The 15,630-nt window shown below is 41.2% G+C and overlaps 1 protein-coding gene across 5 annotated transcripts in view; it reads left to right on the top strand.

Moving 5' to 3' along the window:
- unkl (unk like zinc finger) overlaps positions 1–15,630 on the top strand; it is a 154,415-nt gene that overhangs the window by 98,741 nt on the left and 40,044 nt on the right. For all 5 annotated transcript variants that reach the window (XM_041205958.1, XM_041205957.1, XM_041205956.1 and 2 more), the window contains exons 5-8: positions 1,142–1,277; positions 5,070–5,187; positions 7,595–7,679; positions 15,354–15,535. In XM_041205958.1, coding sequence (XP_041061892.1) covers positions 1,142–1,277; positions 5,070–5,187; positions 7,595–7,679; positions 15,354–15,535 — 521 coding nt within the window. The remainder of the gene's footprint in view (positions 1–1,141; positions 1,278–5,069; positions 5,188–7,594; positions 7,680–15,353; positions 15,536–15,630) is intronic.

Genomic DNA, 15,630 nt, shown 5'->3' with positions numbered 1-15,630 from the left:
AGAGTCTTTAAAGGAGAGAGAAGCAGAGAGGTTGAGGGAAGGAATTAGAGTTTAGGGCCAAGACAACTGAAAACAGTGGAGATTTAGAATTAAGGATGCACAGTATGTGCAATATGCCACAATTGGAGGAACACAGTGATCTTAAAACCTTTAGGGCTGGTGGAGATAAGAGATGTGGAGTGACAAAGCTCTGGAGGAAATTTGAAATCGGGTGAGAATTCGAAAATCGAGGATTAGAGAGTGATGCTTTTGCTTCCCCTTGCATTGTTTATAATTTAATTGATCTCTATATTAAGAACCTCACTTGCCCATATATTTGGTTAAACTTTTTATTAAGTGCTGCAGATAAATGATTATGTGTTGTCATCTTCGCATTAAATATTTATGGATTCTGTTGTTTGTTCATTGTGTTGCAAGTTGTACAGAATGAAAGTGCATTTAAAGCTACTGGTCATGTTTCTGTCTATTCTGCGTTTTGGTCATGCTGATCATGCAGAAATCACATCCATTATTGTTGCTGTTTAGTAGAATATCCAGCTGCTCTTCCTCTTCTAAGCATGTATGTAGATCATAAAAAATTCTCAGCTTTAAACTGCAAGAGTTGCCATTTAGAAACTTGCAGGCATGTTGCCCGATATAGTGGGGTTTTTACACTTTATTTTCCCCCTGCACTTTAAAAATTTATAAATTGGTTGGAACTGTTTCTTATGCTTGTATTTTCCTTCAAAGAAAAGATGGTAAAATTTCAACTGCTGTCCATTTATGAGCATATTATTAAATTTTGTGCTTTCTGGGTGGAAGGTATAACTCTCAAAATAGTCGGTGAAAAGAATCTCAATATTTGCTCTGAAGGGTAGCACTTCAGGGGTCCATTTTTATATTGACTATTTGTCCCAGGTGGGGAATGCTTAAGAGAGACTAGGGCCTTTGATGTAATGCAATGAATATGCCAATGTGAGATAGTGGGCGAGTCTGTGTGTGTGGTGAGGGGTGTCTGCAAGTGGGTGGGAGGGAGGGAGGTCTGTGTGTTGGGAACAATGGCTTTGTGTGTATTTATGAAAACTATATTTTCAGAAGTGCAGAATACACTTTGCAAATATTTTGAATGTTTTAGTCTTGACAATATTTATTTGTCTTGCAGAAACAAACTTTGTGCTAGCAAACTATAAGACTGAACAATGTAATAAACCACCTAGACTCTGTCGACAAGGCTATGCCTGCCCTCATTATCACAACAGCCGGGACAGAAGAAGGAACCCTAGAAAATTTAAATACAGGTAAATATTTCATTCTTGCAGGGGTGCTTGCTTTTATTGAACACTGACTTACACTTGAACATTAACCCCTCACCACCTCTGCCAAGATATATATATTTGTAACATTTGGTGCATGGTTTGTGTTTTTTTAAATATTTGAAGTTTCACTTAAAATTCTGTGATTATACATGAAAATAAAACACAACTGCATGTACTCTGCAACCAGGCAGGGACCTTGATAAGTATAAGACAGTAGATTGGGAAAATTCTTTACTGCCTATCCTCACATTCTCCAGTTTAATTAAATTATCATATTCCGTGACTGTTGTACAACCTCTGCAACTTTCAAAACCATTTTCTGGGCTTAAACTTTAGTAGAAAGGTTCCTGGTTGATCCTGGTGTGATGAAGTAGTGATTATAACAATCTGCTAAAGGGCATAAGATAAGATGAGACCAATCTCATAGTGCAGCTTGCCCCCAAGGTTGAAAAGAGTAGGACGGAAAATGAGAACTGAAGATGTTTCCAAGTTGGATTTTAATAGTCTGTAGATAATAGAGGGAAGGAAACACTGAAAGCAGAGAGGAGCCATTTTGTTTCGGTGCTATGAATGGATGGGATTGGAAGCAGGTATGGTGATGCTTGATGCCCCCTTTCCCTTTTTTTGCCTCCTTTTCAGATCTCCTATGGCTAAGATGGTGCAAGCTACCCTAAACCATGCTTTCTGGAAAATATGCAAAAGCAGCACAGTGATTGGTTTTCTCCTTCATTGTTTTACCCCCTTTGCTTGGGAGAGCTTCCCTCCTCTTTTGTGCCAGCTGGTGCTCAGTTGGTAGCACACCTGCCTCTGAATCACAAGGTTCTGGGGTCAAATCCCACTCCCAAGGGCTTGAGCACAAAAGGCTGACATTTCAGTGCAATACTGAGGGAGCACTGCACTGTCAGATGTGCCATCTTTTGGATGGTTAAACTGAGTCCCCATCTACTTGCTCAAATGGATGTAAAAGATCCCATGGCACTATTTCGAAGAAAAACAGAGGAGTTACATCATTGACCTGGCCAATATTTATCCTTGAATCAACATTACAAAAAACAGATTACCTGGTCATATCACATTACTGTTTGTGGGAGTTTGCTGAATGAAAATTAGCAGCTGCGCTCCTTAGATTTCAACATGGACTGCACTTGAAAAAGTGCCTTATTGATTGTAAAGCATTTTGTGATATCCAGTGGTTGTGAAAAGCATTTTATGAATCCAAGTTTTTCTTTTCAGTAATGTGGCCATAATAAATACTCAATTAGACTAAGAGTTAATGTGGTTCCCTTGGGGTTATAACTAAATTTATAATGTGATGTATTTGGAGGCCAGATTATGAGTAATACTTTTAAAACAGTACATTAAAATGTGGTTTAGACAATGCAGCACTTTGCTGTGTAGTGAACGGAAAATTGATTTCCTTAAAGCTTATAGAATCCTAGAAGTTTACCGCATGTAACGAGGACATGTGTCTCTGCTGTCTCTTAGAGCAATAAAGAGTTAATCTCATTTCTCTCTTTCTACATAGTGCTTTATCTACCTGCATGTGAAATTGTTGAGCTTTATTTTTCTGTTAGAAGATGTAGTGGTTTCTGCCTAACCCATTCTGTGAGGAACCAATTCTATGTACTTAAAATTTCTGTTAAGCTCCTAATGACAAATTGATGATACTCCATCATCACTGACAAGGTTTTAGTTTATGGAAACCTGTAATCCCACATCAGTTGCAGCTTACTTTAGTAATATTTCTTCATACTTGGAGCATTGTAAACATTTGCTACAACAAAATTCAGTGCTAAACAACAACAGTTTACATTTTGTCAGTGTCTAGATTGTTGAAAAATATTGTTTAGGTTCTTCATAGAAATGTAAGGAAGGGAATGAATATTGAAGGACAATTATCCCCCCTGATCTTTCCTGTTTCTGAATTATTTAGACCATTTATCCAAGAATTTGAAAACGAGAATCATTTTTAACATGGATTTTTTTAAGCAACTTCTTAAAAATGTATTTTTTGTTTGATTAGGGCATCGCTAGCAAGGCTGTCATTTTTTGCCTGTTGCCAGCTTCCTTTAGGAGATGGTGGTGGACCTTTTTTCTTGAGCCACTGCAGTCTGTATGGTGAAGGTACTCCCAGGGTGGAATTTAATGCCCACCGCTCCCGCCCCTGGAGGAGGCGGGTTGGGGAGGTGCTATTGTTGAGGAGCACGGGGTGGAAAGCCTGTCACCTTCCTGATTCCCCCAATTAGGTTGGGATGGGAAAGGTTGAGGTCAGCTTTCCCACCCCTAGGCTAATTGAGGCCCTTAAGTGTCGACCGCTGCTGGTATATGCATGCTGTTGCCCAACAGAGGACCTTTCCAGCAGCAAGGCTGCCCCTGCATGAAGACCCCACATCGACCCCACCTCCATTGGGGCGCATGGAAATGGCCGTAGCAGTGTTCCCACCAATTCTCTAGCTGGTGGATGGGCCACCACTGCAGTCATTAAATTCAGTCCCCACAGTGCATTTCAGTTGTGTATATGTGTAAAAGTGACAAATACCTGACTTTGGTTACAAGGGGATGTTATGGGCACACTGTCATACAAGTAGGTACAGGGTAATGAATCAACTCCTAGTAGGATTGTTTTTGAAGCGGCACTCACCTAGGCAAGTAGAGAGTATTCCATTGCTTTCTTGACTTGTATCTTCTAGATGGTGGGCAGGCTAGAGGAGGTGAGTTACTTGCTACAGAAGTCCCAGCTTCTGACCTCTATAGACTTGGACTGCTTTAGCATCTGAGGAGTTGCAAATATTGCTGAAATTGTGCCGTCATTAGTGAACATCCCCACTTCTGACCTCATGATGGAGGGAAGGCCATTGATGAAGCAACTGAAGGTGGTTGGGCCTAACTCACTACTGTGAGGAACTCCTGCAACAATGTCCTGGGACTGATGTGATTGACCTCAAACAACCACAACCACCTGTGTTAGGTATGACACCAACTAGTGGAGAGTTTTCCCGTGATTCCCATCGACTTCAATTTTACTGGCTTCTTGATACCACACTCAGTCAAATGCTGCCTTGATGTCAAGGCAGTTACTCTCACCTCACCTCATCTCTTGACTTCAGCTCTTTAGCCCATGTTTGGACCAAGACTGTAATGAGGTCAGGAGTTGAGTGGACTTTGCAGATCCCAAACTGAGCATTACTAAGCAGGTTATTGCTGAGTAAGTGCCACTTGATAACACCATCAATGACCCCACCTGCCACTTTAACAATGATCGAGAATAGACTGATGAGGTGGTAATGGGCTGGATTGTTTTGTCGTGCTTTTTGTGGACAAGACATTCCTAAGCAAATTTCCACATTGCCGGATAGATTTGTTTTGTAGTTGTGCTGGAACAGCTTGGCTAGGGACGTGGCTTGTTCTGGAGCCTTTGCAGTATCCAATGTTTTCAGCCATTTCCAGATGTCACATAAAGTGAATCGAATTGACTGAAGTCGGCATCTGTGATGCTGGGTCCTCAGGAGGAGGCTGAGGTGTATCATCCACTCGGTACATCTGATGGTAAGCTGCTAAGAAGTGTCACAGATATTGATGTGTGAATTCATCCTCCTTCAATAAATTACTTCGTGCATAAGTTGTTGATTATTATTGTCATTCCTCATTGAATGAGGGATAAAATAGTGCACTGAAAGTTGTACATATGCATAGGTTGCAATGTCTGCAATCCCTCTTTAGGGTGGGTTGAATCACTCTTTACAGAATAATTTCTGCCTTTGTTTCATTTTGAAGGTCAACGCCCTGTCCTAATGTCAAACATGGGGATGAATGGGGAGAGCCCACAAAATGTGAGAGTGGAGATAACTGTCAGTACTGTCACTCTCGAACTGAGCAACAGTTCCATCCAGAGGTAAGGCTATAAAATGCATAGATTGATGAGAAGTACAGTCATCTGATTAAGGGTGTTAAATGATGGCTTGGACCTGAGATAACTTTGCTTTGCAAAATCCTGGTACAGTTACTTGGTTATGGTCGTAACCATTCTTCAGATATAACCGTATTCATTCATGTTCTGGCCAAAGGCAGGTCCTTGTCTCATTATTTGCTGATGCTTCATCCTGAACTGTTTTCCTGGCAGTTTTTTTTTGTCAGTGATAGTTTGCCGTTGCCTTCCACTCAAGGGCATGGTGAGAAGGCAGGCCCTAAATCTACCTCAACCGGAACAGAAATTGAACCCACACTGTTGGTATTATTTCTGGGCCACATGCTAGCCATCTAGCCAACTGAGCTAACCAGTCCCCAGATAGAACCATATGCAGAAAGTTATATAGCTATTTGACTTAATTGGAGCGCTGCATTGTCATAGAAGATCTCTTTCAGATGTGACATGGGTCTGTAATTGTATGCAATTGGAAGGCATTTGCTGGGGATTCATTTGTGGTCCTGTAGACAGGAACAGGCTGAAAGTCAAGTTGCTGGGTCAGGAGATGCAAGTTTTGCAATTTGTATCTCAGTAATTAAAAGCTTATAAAATTTTGTGAAAATTGGCTCCATTTCTATCCTTTACCACCAGGCTTTCTAGAGTAGAACAATTTCTGCCTACGCCTTGAAGTGAATGTAAAAGATCTCACAGCATGCTCTACTCTCAGAGAGTTGGAGAGTTCTTCTGCTTAGCTTCTTGCTCAACCAAAATCACCAAAAGAGCAGATCACTGGTCATTATCTCATTGCTGTTTGCGTGAGCTTGCTGTTTCAAATTGGCTATCGCCTTTCCATACAAAACAATGGTGACTACACTTCAAAAATAATTTATTGACTGTAGAGTGCTTTGGGATGTCCCAAAAATATGAAAAGAGCATTATAAATGCACAATCTCCTTCCTTCCCTCAGATCTAAACTTGTTCCACAATTCCAACAGGAAACACAAAGTAAGATATAAACTGACTTCCGATTGTTAAATTAGCTGCACTTGGGCTAATTGTTGAGTCCACTAATTCTTGGACTAAAATAAATAAAGACCAAGGATTATGTTTGTGATTTCCCTTTTTTGTGTGCCAACTAAATCCTTTATAGTGCAAGGGAGGATTCAGGGATTTGCCTCCCACTTCCATGCTATTGAAAAGTGCCTCACCTACACTAGACAACTCTCGATACGTATAGACCAAGGTTGCAAATTCATTACATGAAGCATTGCAGGTGTGTTGTTGCTGCTGTGATCCAAATTATGACAGGACCTGAGGGTCTAGTGTCACATTAGCAAGGATCAGTATTGCCAATTCTTCTGATCTCCTACCCTGATCCAAAAATGAATGGTACATCACAAAGTGATTCTTGGTGGATGTGGTGCCTCTGTGCATGTACTCTATTATAAGGGTGTGAGGTGTTTGAACTTTATTAGAACTAAAATGGGCATGACAAACTATAACTGATATGTGGACATCTATAGATACAATTTAGACATAAAACTGAAGGACAACCAAGAGCCTTTGGAATATTGAAGGTCTCTTGATATATGTTATTAATTTGTAACCTATACTATTTTTAATTGCATGCAGAAGTTAGATATAGTTGCAAAAGATCATTTGACATTCTGCTCTTTCAGCATTGGCCAGATTTGTCTATAAACAGAATGTTCTGTGACTTGGCCATTAATACCAGTTATAAGTTAGAAAATTGCCTAACTCTGATACACACAATGGGATTCCTTTGTTGAAATGAAAATCTTTTTCAGAAAGTCTACTGAGCTCTTCCCCCACTCTGTCTGTGATATGGAAGAGGAGGATTAACATACTACAAACCTGATTCTCTGCATTTATACGCAATTGCCTTTATACAGTTTGTTTTTACATATACGTATATAAATAAAAAATTTGCTTTTGGATAACTCATTTTAATGTAGAAAAACACTCCAAATCCTTCAAGTATAATGGGAGTGATGCGCAAAAACTGGAGAGAGTTTGGAGAGTTCTGGGGGCAGTTTATGGCTGGAAAAGGTTACAGTGATGGGGGCAGGGTAGTGAAGCCATGAAACTTAAAACACAAGGATGAGAATTTTAAATTAGAAGTGTTGGAAGACCCGAGGCCAGTGTAAATCAGCAAAAGCAGAGTGATGAAAGAGCAGGGTTTGATATGGGACAGAATATGGGTAGCAGAGTTTTGGGTGAGCTAAACTTTGCAGGGTGTGGAGGCGCAAGGTCAGACAGGTGAGGATTGGAATAGTTGAGCCTAATGACAACAGCTGTTAAAGAGAGTTTCAGCATGTAGATGAGATAAAGGATATTTTTCTCTTTTTGCATTAATCTCTTTGTCCCTTTCTAGATCTACAAGTCTACAAAATGCAATGATATGCGGCAGACAGGATACTGCCCTCGTGGACCTTTCTGTGCATTTGCACATGTTGAGCGTAAGTTAGCATTCTGTGTTTCACATGTTGAGAGATGTTCCATTTTCTGAGGTTTGTTGGTTCTGCCATGGGCTCGTTGACGGAGTGGGTGCAGAGTTGTTAGGTTGAAACACAACTGCCATTGATCAGGAATGTAGTGGAATCACTTTTATTGTTTTCTGCCAATTCATGTTTGTAACATTTGTGTTTATAATTTTCCCCTCCCATTAAAATTTGTTTGTACTCTTACTCCATCTTTTTGTTTTCTACAGCAAAGTTTGGATATTTGCAGGGGAAGAGATTCAAAAGCTTATCATAAAACCCAGTATTCCATGGTCTTTAAATGCCATATTCATTTGATGTGCTCATTTTAATATCTTGTGAGCCCAACCATCCTGCACTCAAAGTATAATTTTTTTAAACCAATTTTTCAGTCTCATTTAGATATACAGAAAGTTTGGTCAGGGGGCTAGTGGAAGGAAGGGATGCGCCAGAGGGAGCTGATCAGATTTTGTGGGGAAAGGTAACCAACTTGACACTTCTGTTTCAGGGAAGGATAAAAGGGGTAATTGTAGATGTATTTGTCCAATGTCAGTTGTAGGCAGTCTTCAAATCCATACTTTGATATTAAATTAGATGCTATTTAGAATGCAAGGTTAAACCAGGACAGCCAGCATGGGTTGGTTAAATGCAAGTTGTATTTCACAAATTTAAGTTTTCTGAAGATAAATGAAGTAAATATGTCATATAATGGCTTTCAGAAGGAATTCAACAAGGTGGTATCCCCTGGCTTCCTTTTCTCTACAGCAAATCATTGTCTTGAACTTCTTTCCACTGTCCCCTCCACCCTCACATCTAATAATAAGTGCAAGGACTCATGGACTTCTTTGTACCTGGAATCAAGAGAATCTGATCAGCTCCCTCTGGCGCATCCCTTCCTTCCACTAGCCCCCTGACCAAACTTCCTGTAATGTCGCCCCACCACCCGAGCCATCTTTCTCTCGTTTCTCCCCTATCTCTCTGCATGCCCTTCTGAGTTCATCTTTTCCATGAGACCCACTTCCTGCTCTCTCAGGCATATTCCCACTAAACTGCTAATCACCCAACACCCCCTCCTGTTCCCCATGTTAGCTGGTATTGTTAATGGTTCTCTCCCTTCAGGTGTTTCTCCTCTCTCCTTTTAAATTTGCCATCATCACCCCTATCAAAAAACCAACTCTTGGTCTCACCGTGCTTGCAAACTAATGCCCCATCTCCAACCGCCCTTTCCTCTCACAAGTCCATGAACGTCTTATCACCTGTCAAATCCGTGCCTGTATTTCCCAAATTCCTTGTTTGAACATATTCAAGCAGGTGTCTGCCCCTGTCACTGTACCGAAACAGCTCTTATCAAAGTCACGAATGACACCCTATGTTACTGTGACAAAGGTAAACATTCCCCCCTCATCCTTTTCAACCTGCCAGCAGCATTTGACATGGTTGATGACACTATCCTCCCCTGCCTCTCTCTACTATCATCCATTGAGATTGGACTCCTCTCACTTGATTCCATTTTTATCTCTCTAACCTTAGCCAGAGAATCGCTTGCAATGGCTTCTCTTCCTGCTCCCACACCGTTATCTCTGGTGTTCCCCAAGGATATATCCTTGGACCCTCCTAGTTCTCGTCTACATGCTGCCCCTTGATCAAGCAACATCGTGATTTTAAAATTATCATCCTTGTTTTCAAATCCATCCATGGCCTAGTCCCTGCCTATCTTTAATCTCCTCCAGCCTCTCAACCCTCTGAGATACCTGTACTCCTCTAACTCTGGCCTCTTGAGCATCCCTGACTTTAATCGCTCCACTTTTGGTGGTTATGCCTTCAGTTGCCTAGGCCCTAAGCTCTGGAATATCCTCACAGCATCTGTTTGCCCCTCTACCTCACTTTGCTCCTTTACGACACTCCTTAAAGCTCTTCGACCAAGCTTTTGGTCACTTGATCTAGTGGCTATTTCCTTACGTAGCTCGGTGTTATATTTTGTTTTATAATGCTCCTGAGAAGTGCTTTGGGACGTTTTAGTAGGTCAACGGTGTTAGAGAAGTACAAATTGTTGTTTGTACATTTATTCAATTATCCCTTTAAAAATGCAGTGGTCTTCATCTCAGCTACTCACTCTGGCAAAGCATTTGATACTCCAGCAATTTTCAACGTAAAGAAATTATTTCATAAATTCCCCTCACATACATTTTAAGCTGATGACCCTTGGTAACTGTTATAGAGTTGATCTTCCAGGCAACTTTTCTTGGTGGACACATTTAACTTTATTTACAAGACATCAGCAGCAACTACATGTGTGCATCTAACTCTATAACTAAAGAAGGACTCCCTCCTAGAGGTTCCTTGCGCTGCTAACTCATTGGTTTACACAGATCATATGATCTTACAACATGGGATTATTCTTAAAGCTACAGTCCTATGTTTATCAACTATAATTACTACATTCCTTCCCCTTTAACTTTTTAGTACATTTTGTATTTACAAGGATATTTATCTCATGACATTACAATATTTCAGGTCATGAAATTACAAATTCAGTCTTTCAGGTGGTTTCCTGACCCGTGTGGAATGTGGTAACTCCATGATTTTAGATTCTTTTGCAGGAAACACATTCTCTGTTCTCTGGAACCGCATTAACATCAGGTACCTCATTAGGCGTGTGCAGTTCAGTGTCTTCCATTTCGACAGATACATCGGGCTTGTATGTCCTTGGTTGAGCAACTTCAACAGGAACCACAGGTTTAGCAATAGTTACAGGTGGAACATCATTTTGTTGGGGTATTGCTCTTCTTCTTAAATGCTTCACATGCTTATGGGTGATCCGGCCCTCCACTTCAATGTGGTATGACAATGGTCTGGTCACAGAGCTTACTTTACCAGGTAACCACTTTGGTCCTTCACTGAAATTCTTTACATATACTGCGTCTCCAATAGTAAATTGTCGCTCACGACTGTGCAAATCGTGAGTTGCTTTTTGGTTCCCTTGACTTTTCTCCACCTTTCCCTCCAAATTGGGAAAGTATCAGGCTTAGTCTTGTTCAAAGACGGCACCTCATCAGTAATATTGCAGGTGTTGCTCCTGTCATAGTGTGGAGGGTTGTTCTGCAGTTAAACAGGAAACAAACAAGTCTAATTACCAACAATTTACCAGTTAACTTTTTCATTCCCATCTTAAAAGTTTGTACTGCACTTTCTGGCAGTCCAGTAGATGACGGATGATACGGTGCAGTCTTTATGTGGCTGACAACATTGAGGTTGACAAATTGCTGAAACTCGGCGCTCGTAAACACAATACCATTATCTGAAACGAGCACCTCTGGCAATCCATGGATTGCTAAGCTTTGGTGTAGTTTTTCTACAGTAGCGCCTGAAGTTGGTGACTTTACCTCATAAAGGTCTAACCACTTGGAATGAGCATCTATAATCAGTAGAGACATGGCTCCAAGGAAAGGACCGATGTAATCTATGCAATCTCACCCAAGGCCTACCAGGCCACTCCCTTGGATGTAATGGGGCTGTCACCAGCAACTTTTGTAGCTGTTGACATTGCACACTGTTTTACCACCTTTTCAATATTGCCGTCTATCTCCGGCCACCAAAGGTAACAGCACGCTATCGTCTTAATTTGAGAGATCCCTGAATGGGCACTGTGTAGCTCTACTAAGAGTGGGTCCCTTCCTTGTGAAGGAACTACTACTCGTGCACCCCATAATAGAACACCACTTGGACTGCTCATCTCATGCTTTCGCTTGACAAATGGCTTCAGTTCATCAGAGACTGGTTGCCGGGATCAACTATGTAACACTTGACCTCTCACTTGAGAAAGGATTGGATCACAATTCATCCAGTTTCTTATCTGGCACAGGCTGGTGAAGAATCCAGGAAATTCATCACTAATATGTGCTCTTGGGGAATTGGGACATGGTCATTTGTTCTCTTACGAATGACTTAGGGCATCAGCATTTGCTATTTGAATACCTGGTCTTTGTACAAAGGTGTATTCATGTGCCACCAAAATTAGGGCCCATCTCTGTATAGCAGAAACTATGGGAGGTATAGCCTTCTCCTCGCTAAGCAGATCCAAAAGTGGTTTATGGCCTGATACTATTGTGAAATGTCTTCCATGCATTGGTGGAATTTTTTTACACCGAATATAATCGACAGACCTTCCTTTTCAATCTAAGGATATCCTTTTTCAGCTGTGGTAACTATCCTGGATACATAACCTCTTGGCCACTCTGTACCGTTGTCCATCTTGTGAGATAGTACCGCTCCCTCTCCATAGGGGGACACATCGCAGGTTAGCACCAATTCCTTTGTCAGTTCATAATGTACTAACAAATTTGAAGAGTGTAAGACCAGTTTTACTTTCACGAAGGGGGGTGACTCCCAAACCCAACGCTGATTTTCCTTTAGCAGTAAATGTAGAGGGGCTAGAATTGTTGATGAATTTGGTAGAAATCAGCCATAATAATTTACCATCTCTAAAAATGATTTAAGTTCAGAGATGTTTTTAGGTGCATACCTCTCTGATTGCTCTAACCTTCTCTTCAAAAGGGTGTAACCCTTGGCCATCTGGTGGCCCAAATAAATGACTTCATTTGCATGATAAGTGCACTTTTCCTTCTTTAGTTGCACTCCTGCTTCTAAAAATTGTTTCAGGACTTCCTCTAAATTAGCTAAGTGTTCCTTTTCTGTGAACCCAGTTATCAGTACATCGTCCAGTTAGACCACAACTTGAGGTAGTCCTTGTAGCAAGTTCTCCATCATCCTCTAAAAAATGGTACAGGCCGAGGGAACACTAAGGGCAGACTTGTACATTGATATAGCCCTTTGTGGGCATTTATGGTCACAAATTCTTGGGAGGCATCATCCAGCTCCAGTTATTGATATACGTGACTCATGTCAAGCTTTGTATACATTGTCCCTCCTGCTAGTTTGGCATAGAGGCCTTCAGTCTTGGGGAATAGGGTACCTGTCCAGGTTGGTTGCTTTGTTGACCATTAGTTTATAGTCCCCACAGATCCAGATGGCCTGGTCTGGGTAGAGGACAGGACTATAAGTGGTGCCCACACTGAGAACTGAGCCACTTTATGAGACCCGGCCTCTCTAGCTGGTTCAATTCAGCGTCAACCTTCTCTGTCAGGGCGTATGGCGCCGGTTGTGTTTTTAAAAAGTGAGTGGTTGCTTCTGGGCCCGCGTAAACCTTGGGCCTTGGATTTTTCCCAGTTCATCCTTGAAGACAGTGTTGTACTTTTTTAACAGCTCTGGCAGCCCCCCTGCTCGCAGCTGGAAGGTTTTGGACCAGTTTAATTTAATCTCTTTCAACCAGTCATGACCTAGAAGGCTTGGTCGTTCATCTTCTACCACCATCACTGGTAGTTATGTCAATTGGTGCCTAAAATGAACAATCACTCTGGTGATACCTTTTATCTAGATTTCTTCACCTGTGTATGTCTTCAACTTGGCAGATGTTTGTTCCAAATTTAATTGTTGAGCATCTTTATTTAAATAGCTGAAAGTGTGTTCTCTTTTTACAGTGGTAGGAGCATCCATATCTACTTCCATTTTTAAGGGCTTACCTTTCACTTACTCTGTGACAATAATTGACTGTCTTCCCAACTTTCATGTTGAATAATGAATAAATGTCAGAATTGATTGTTTCTGGCTCTTCTACCCTATTTTTTTCATTGGACTTTGATAGTTGTCTGGAAGCCTGTTTAAATCTCGCTTTGCAATGTTTCAATGTATGCCCACATTTGTTAGAAAAATTACACTCTACCTTTTTAAATTGCCAATTGTTAGGAGCGTGATCGTTTCCAAGTCGATAAAAATTAGTTTTCGATTTTGCTGCTAAACTGTTTTTTCTAAATTGAACCTGAACCTCTGCATTGTAACTGAGGGCTTGGGCTGAAAATGTCTCTTAACGAAGTCAGCTAATTCACTGAAGGTCTTTGAATCGGGGGCACAGGGGGCCGTCAAGCTTCAATTTAAACTGTAGGTTTTGCTCCCACAAATACTCGGGAATCGCTCTCCTCTTTTCCTCCCCCATGATTTCATTGGCTTGAAAGTAAAACGCAAGATGTTCTTTATACTGAGATGAGTCTTCTGTGGCTGGTTCAAAGGGATTGATTCTGCCAAACGGTAGCATCTCAGATGAATATATCTTCCTTTCTTTTTAATGAACTTAAATACTCACCATTTCTGGGCGAGTGACAGTACCGGATCTGATTTATCGTCGTCGCCAGTTTGTTATCGAGTTGATCTTCCAGACAACTTTCCTTGGTGGATACATTTAGCTTTATTTACAAGACAGCAGCAACAATTACATGTGTGCATCTAACTCTATAACTAAAGAAGAACTCTCTCTAGAGCTTCCCCACGCTGCTAACCTATTGGTTTACATAGATCATGTAATCTTATAACACAGGATTATTCTTGAAGCTACAGTCCTATGTTTATGAAAACTATAATTACTACAGTAACTGCCCAAAGGAAGGACAGTTATTTCTTAATCAACCTACAAGAGGAATTGATTTTTTAATCTCTTCTTTGCCTTTTCTGTTTCAGTGAAATTATCACAGTTTCTCAAGTCTCTGAACCATAGTTTTTCATCTCTTGCATCACCCTGGTGAATCTACGCTGTGCATTTAATATCCTTCCAATGGCTGGGAGCCCAAAACTGCACACAGTCTAACTGCCCTCTAACCATTATCACCCCTCAGCTAGGATACTATCAAAGTCATGATGTTGATAACAGTCATCCACAATAAGCTTATGGATGGCAGGGGCATTGTTCACAAATGAATGGGCATTCTGAAGGGAGATGGGGAGACATAACTGAACTCCTGACAGTCCACAGGGTTGGCAGCAGGAGAGTTGAGTTGGATAACGAGGAGATTAGCAAAATTAGGCCCCAGCAGACACAATGGACAGGAAGTTTGGCAAAAGACGGTGGCATAGCTGGGGTTACTTCTCATAATGAGGCAGTGCTGAGTGCCCCACTGGACTCTTCAAAGGGCGTGAAGAGAGGCATAGAGGGAAACTGCAGGCTTATCTAAAAGGGTGTCAAGCCTGGTACAGCAGCTGGACAGTTAGACGGTCAAGGAGTACTTGAGTACTGAAGGGTTGGGAAAGGCGGAGAAAATAAAGGGGTATGTGAAAAGAGCAAAGCAAAGGAATTAGTTATAGTTTGTTCTGGCTAAGAACTGAACGAGCATAGGCTGCTTACTGTCATGTAAGCTTCCATGCCTTTCTGCTGAAGAGATCCAGTGACAGAATGTCAGTCCTGCACCAACGCTTCTTTGTCTCCTTTCTATTCAGTGATTGCAGACCTGGTGATTTGGTATCCTGGATCATGCTGTTAATGATTTTAGCGAGATGGAGCAAGTGTATGGTCTTTAAATATATTGCTGCAATCCTTGAATGACAGGACAGCTGATTTGCAGTGGTGTGTGCACAATCAAGTTTGCGATCCTCTGAGCTGCTGAGATTTAAAAAGTGAAGTGCTTCTATTTTCCATTGTTTACAAGTTTTAAGTTGTTCCTAGATTCTTGAAAAATTTAACTCTTAAATAACTGATTGTTATTTGTTTTGTTAACAAAGTAGAGCAGGATGTGAGTTTTCTGTTCTGATTTTAGATTTTTTTTTCTGTAGGAATCCCTTCTACTGAGGAAGTGCAGATTATGAATCAGGTAGCCTCCATTATGCAGGCAGGGGCTGCCGCAGGTGCTCAGCCCAAGCAAGGTGCTCGCCTTTATTCTACAGAAAGCCTCGGATCTACAAATGACTGGGGTACGAGTATTAACTCAGGCAGCAATAATGGACAGATAGGAAACGTGAGTATACCTCTTAGCCATATTACATGTTGGTATTTCGTTGCCATCAAACTGCTTATCCTTGCACTACTTGTATCCTGCCTACCCGGGTCAGA

Source organism: Carcharodon carcharias, chromosome 15 (genome assembly GCF_017639515.1).
Source record: "Carcharodon carcharias isolate sCarCar2 chromosome 15, sCarCar2.pri, whole genome shotgun sequence".
Taxonomy (NCBI): Eukaryota; Metazoa; Chordata; class Chondrichthyes; order Lamniformes; family Lamnidae; genus Carcharodon; species Carcharodon carcharias.
Note: the sequence above shows the minus strand (reverse complement) of the source record. Positions and strands in the feature narration are given on the sequence as shown.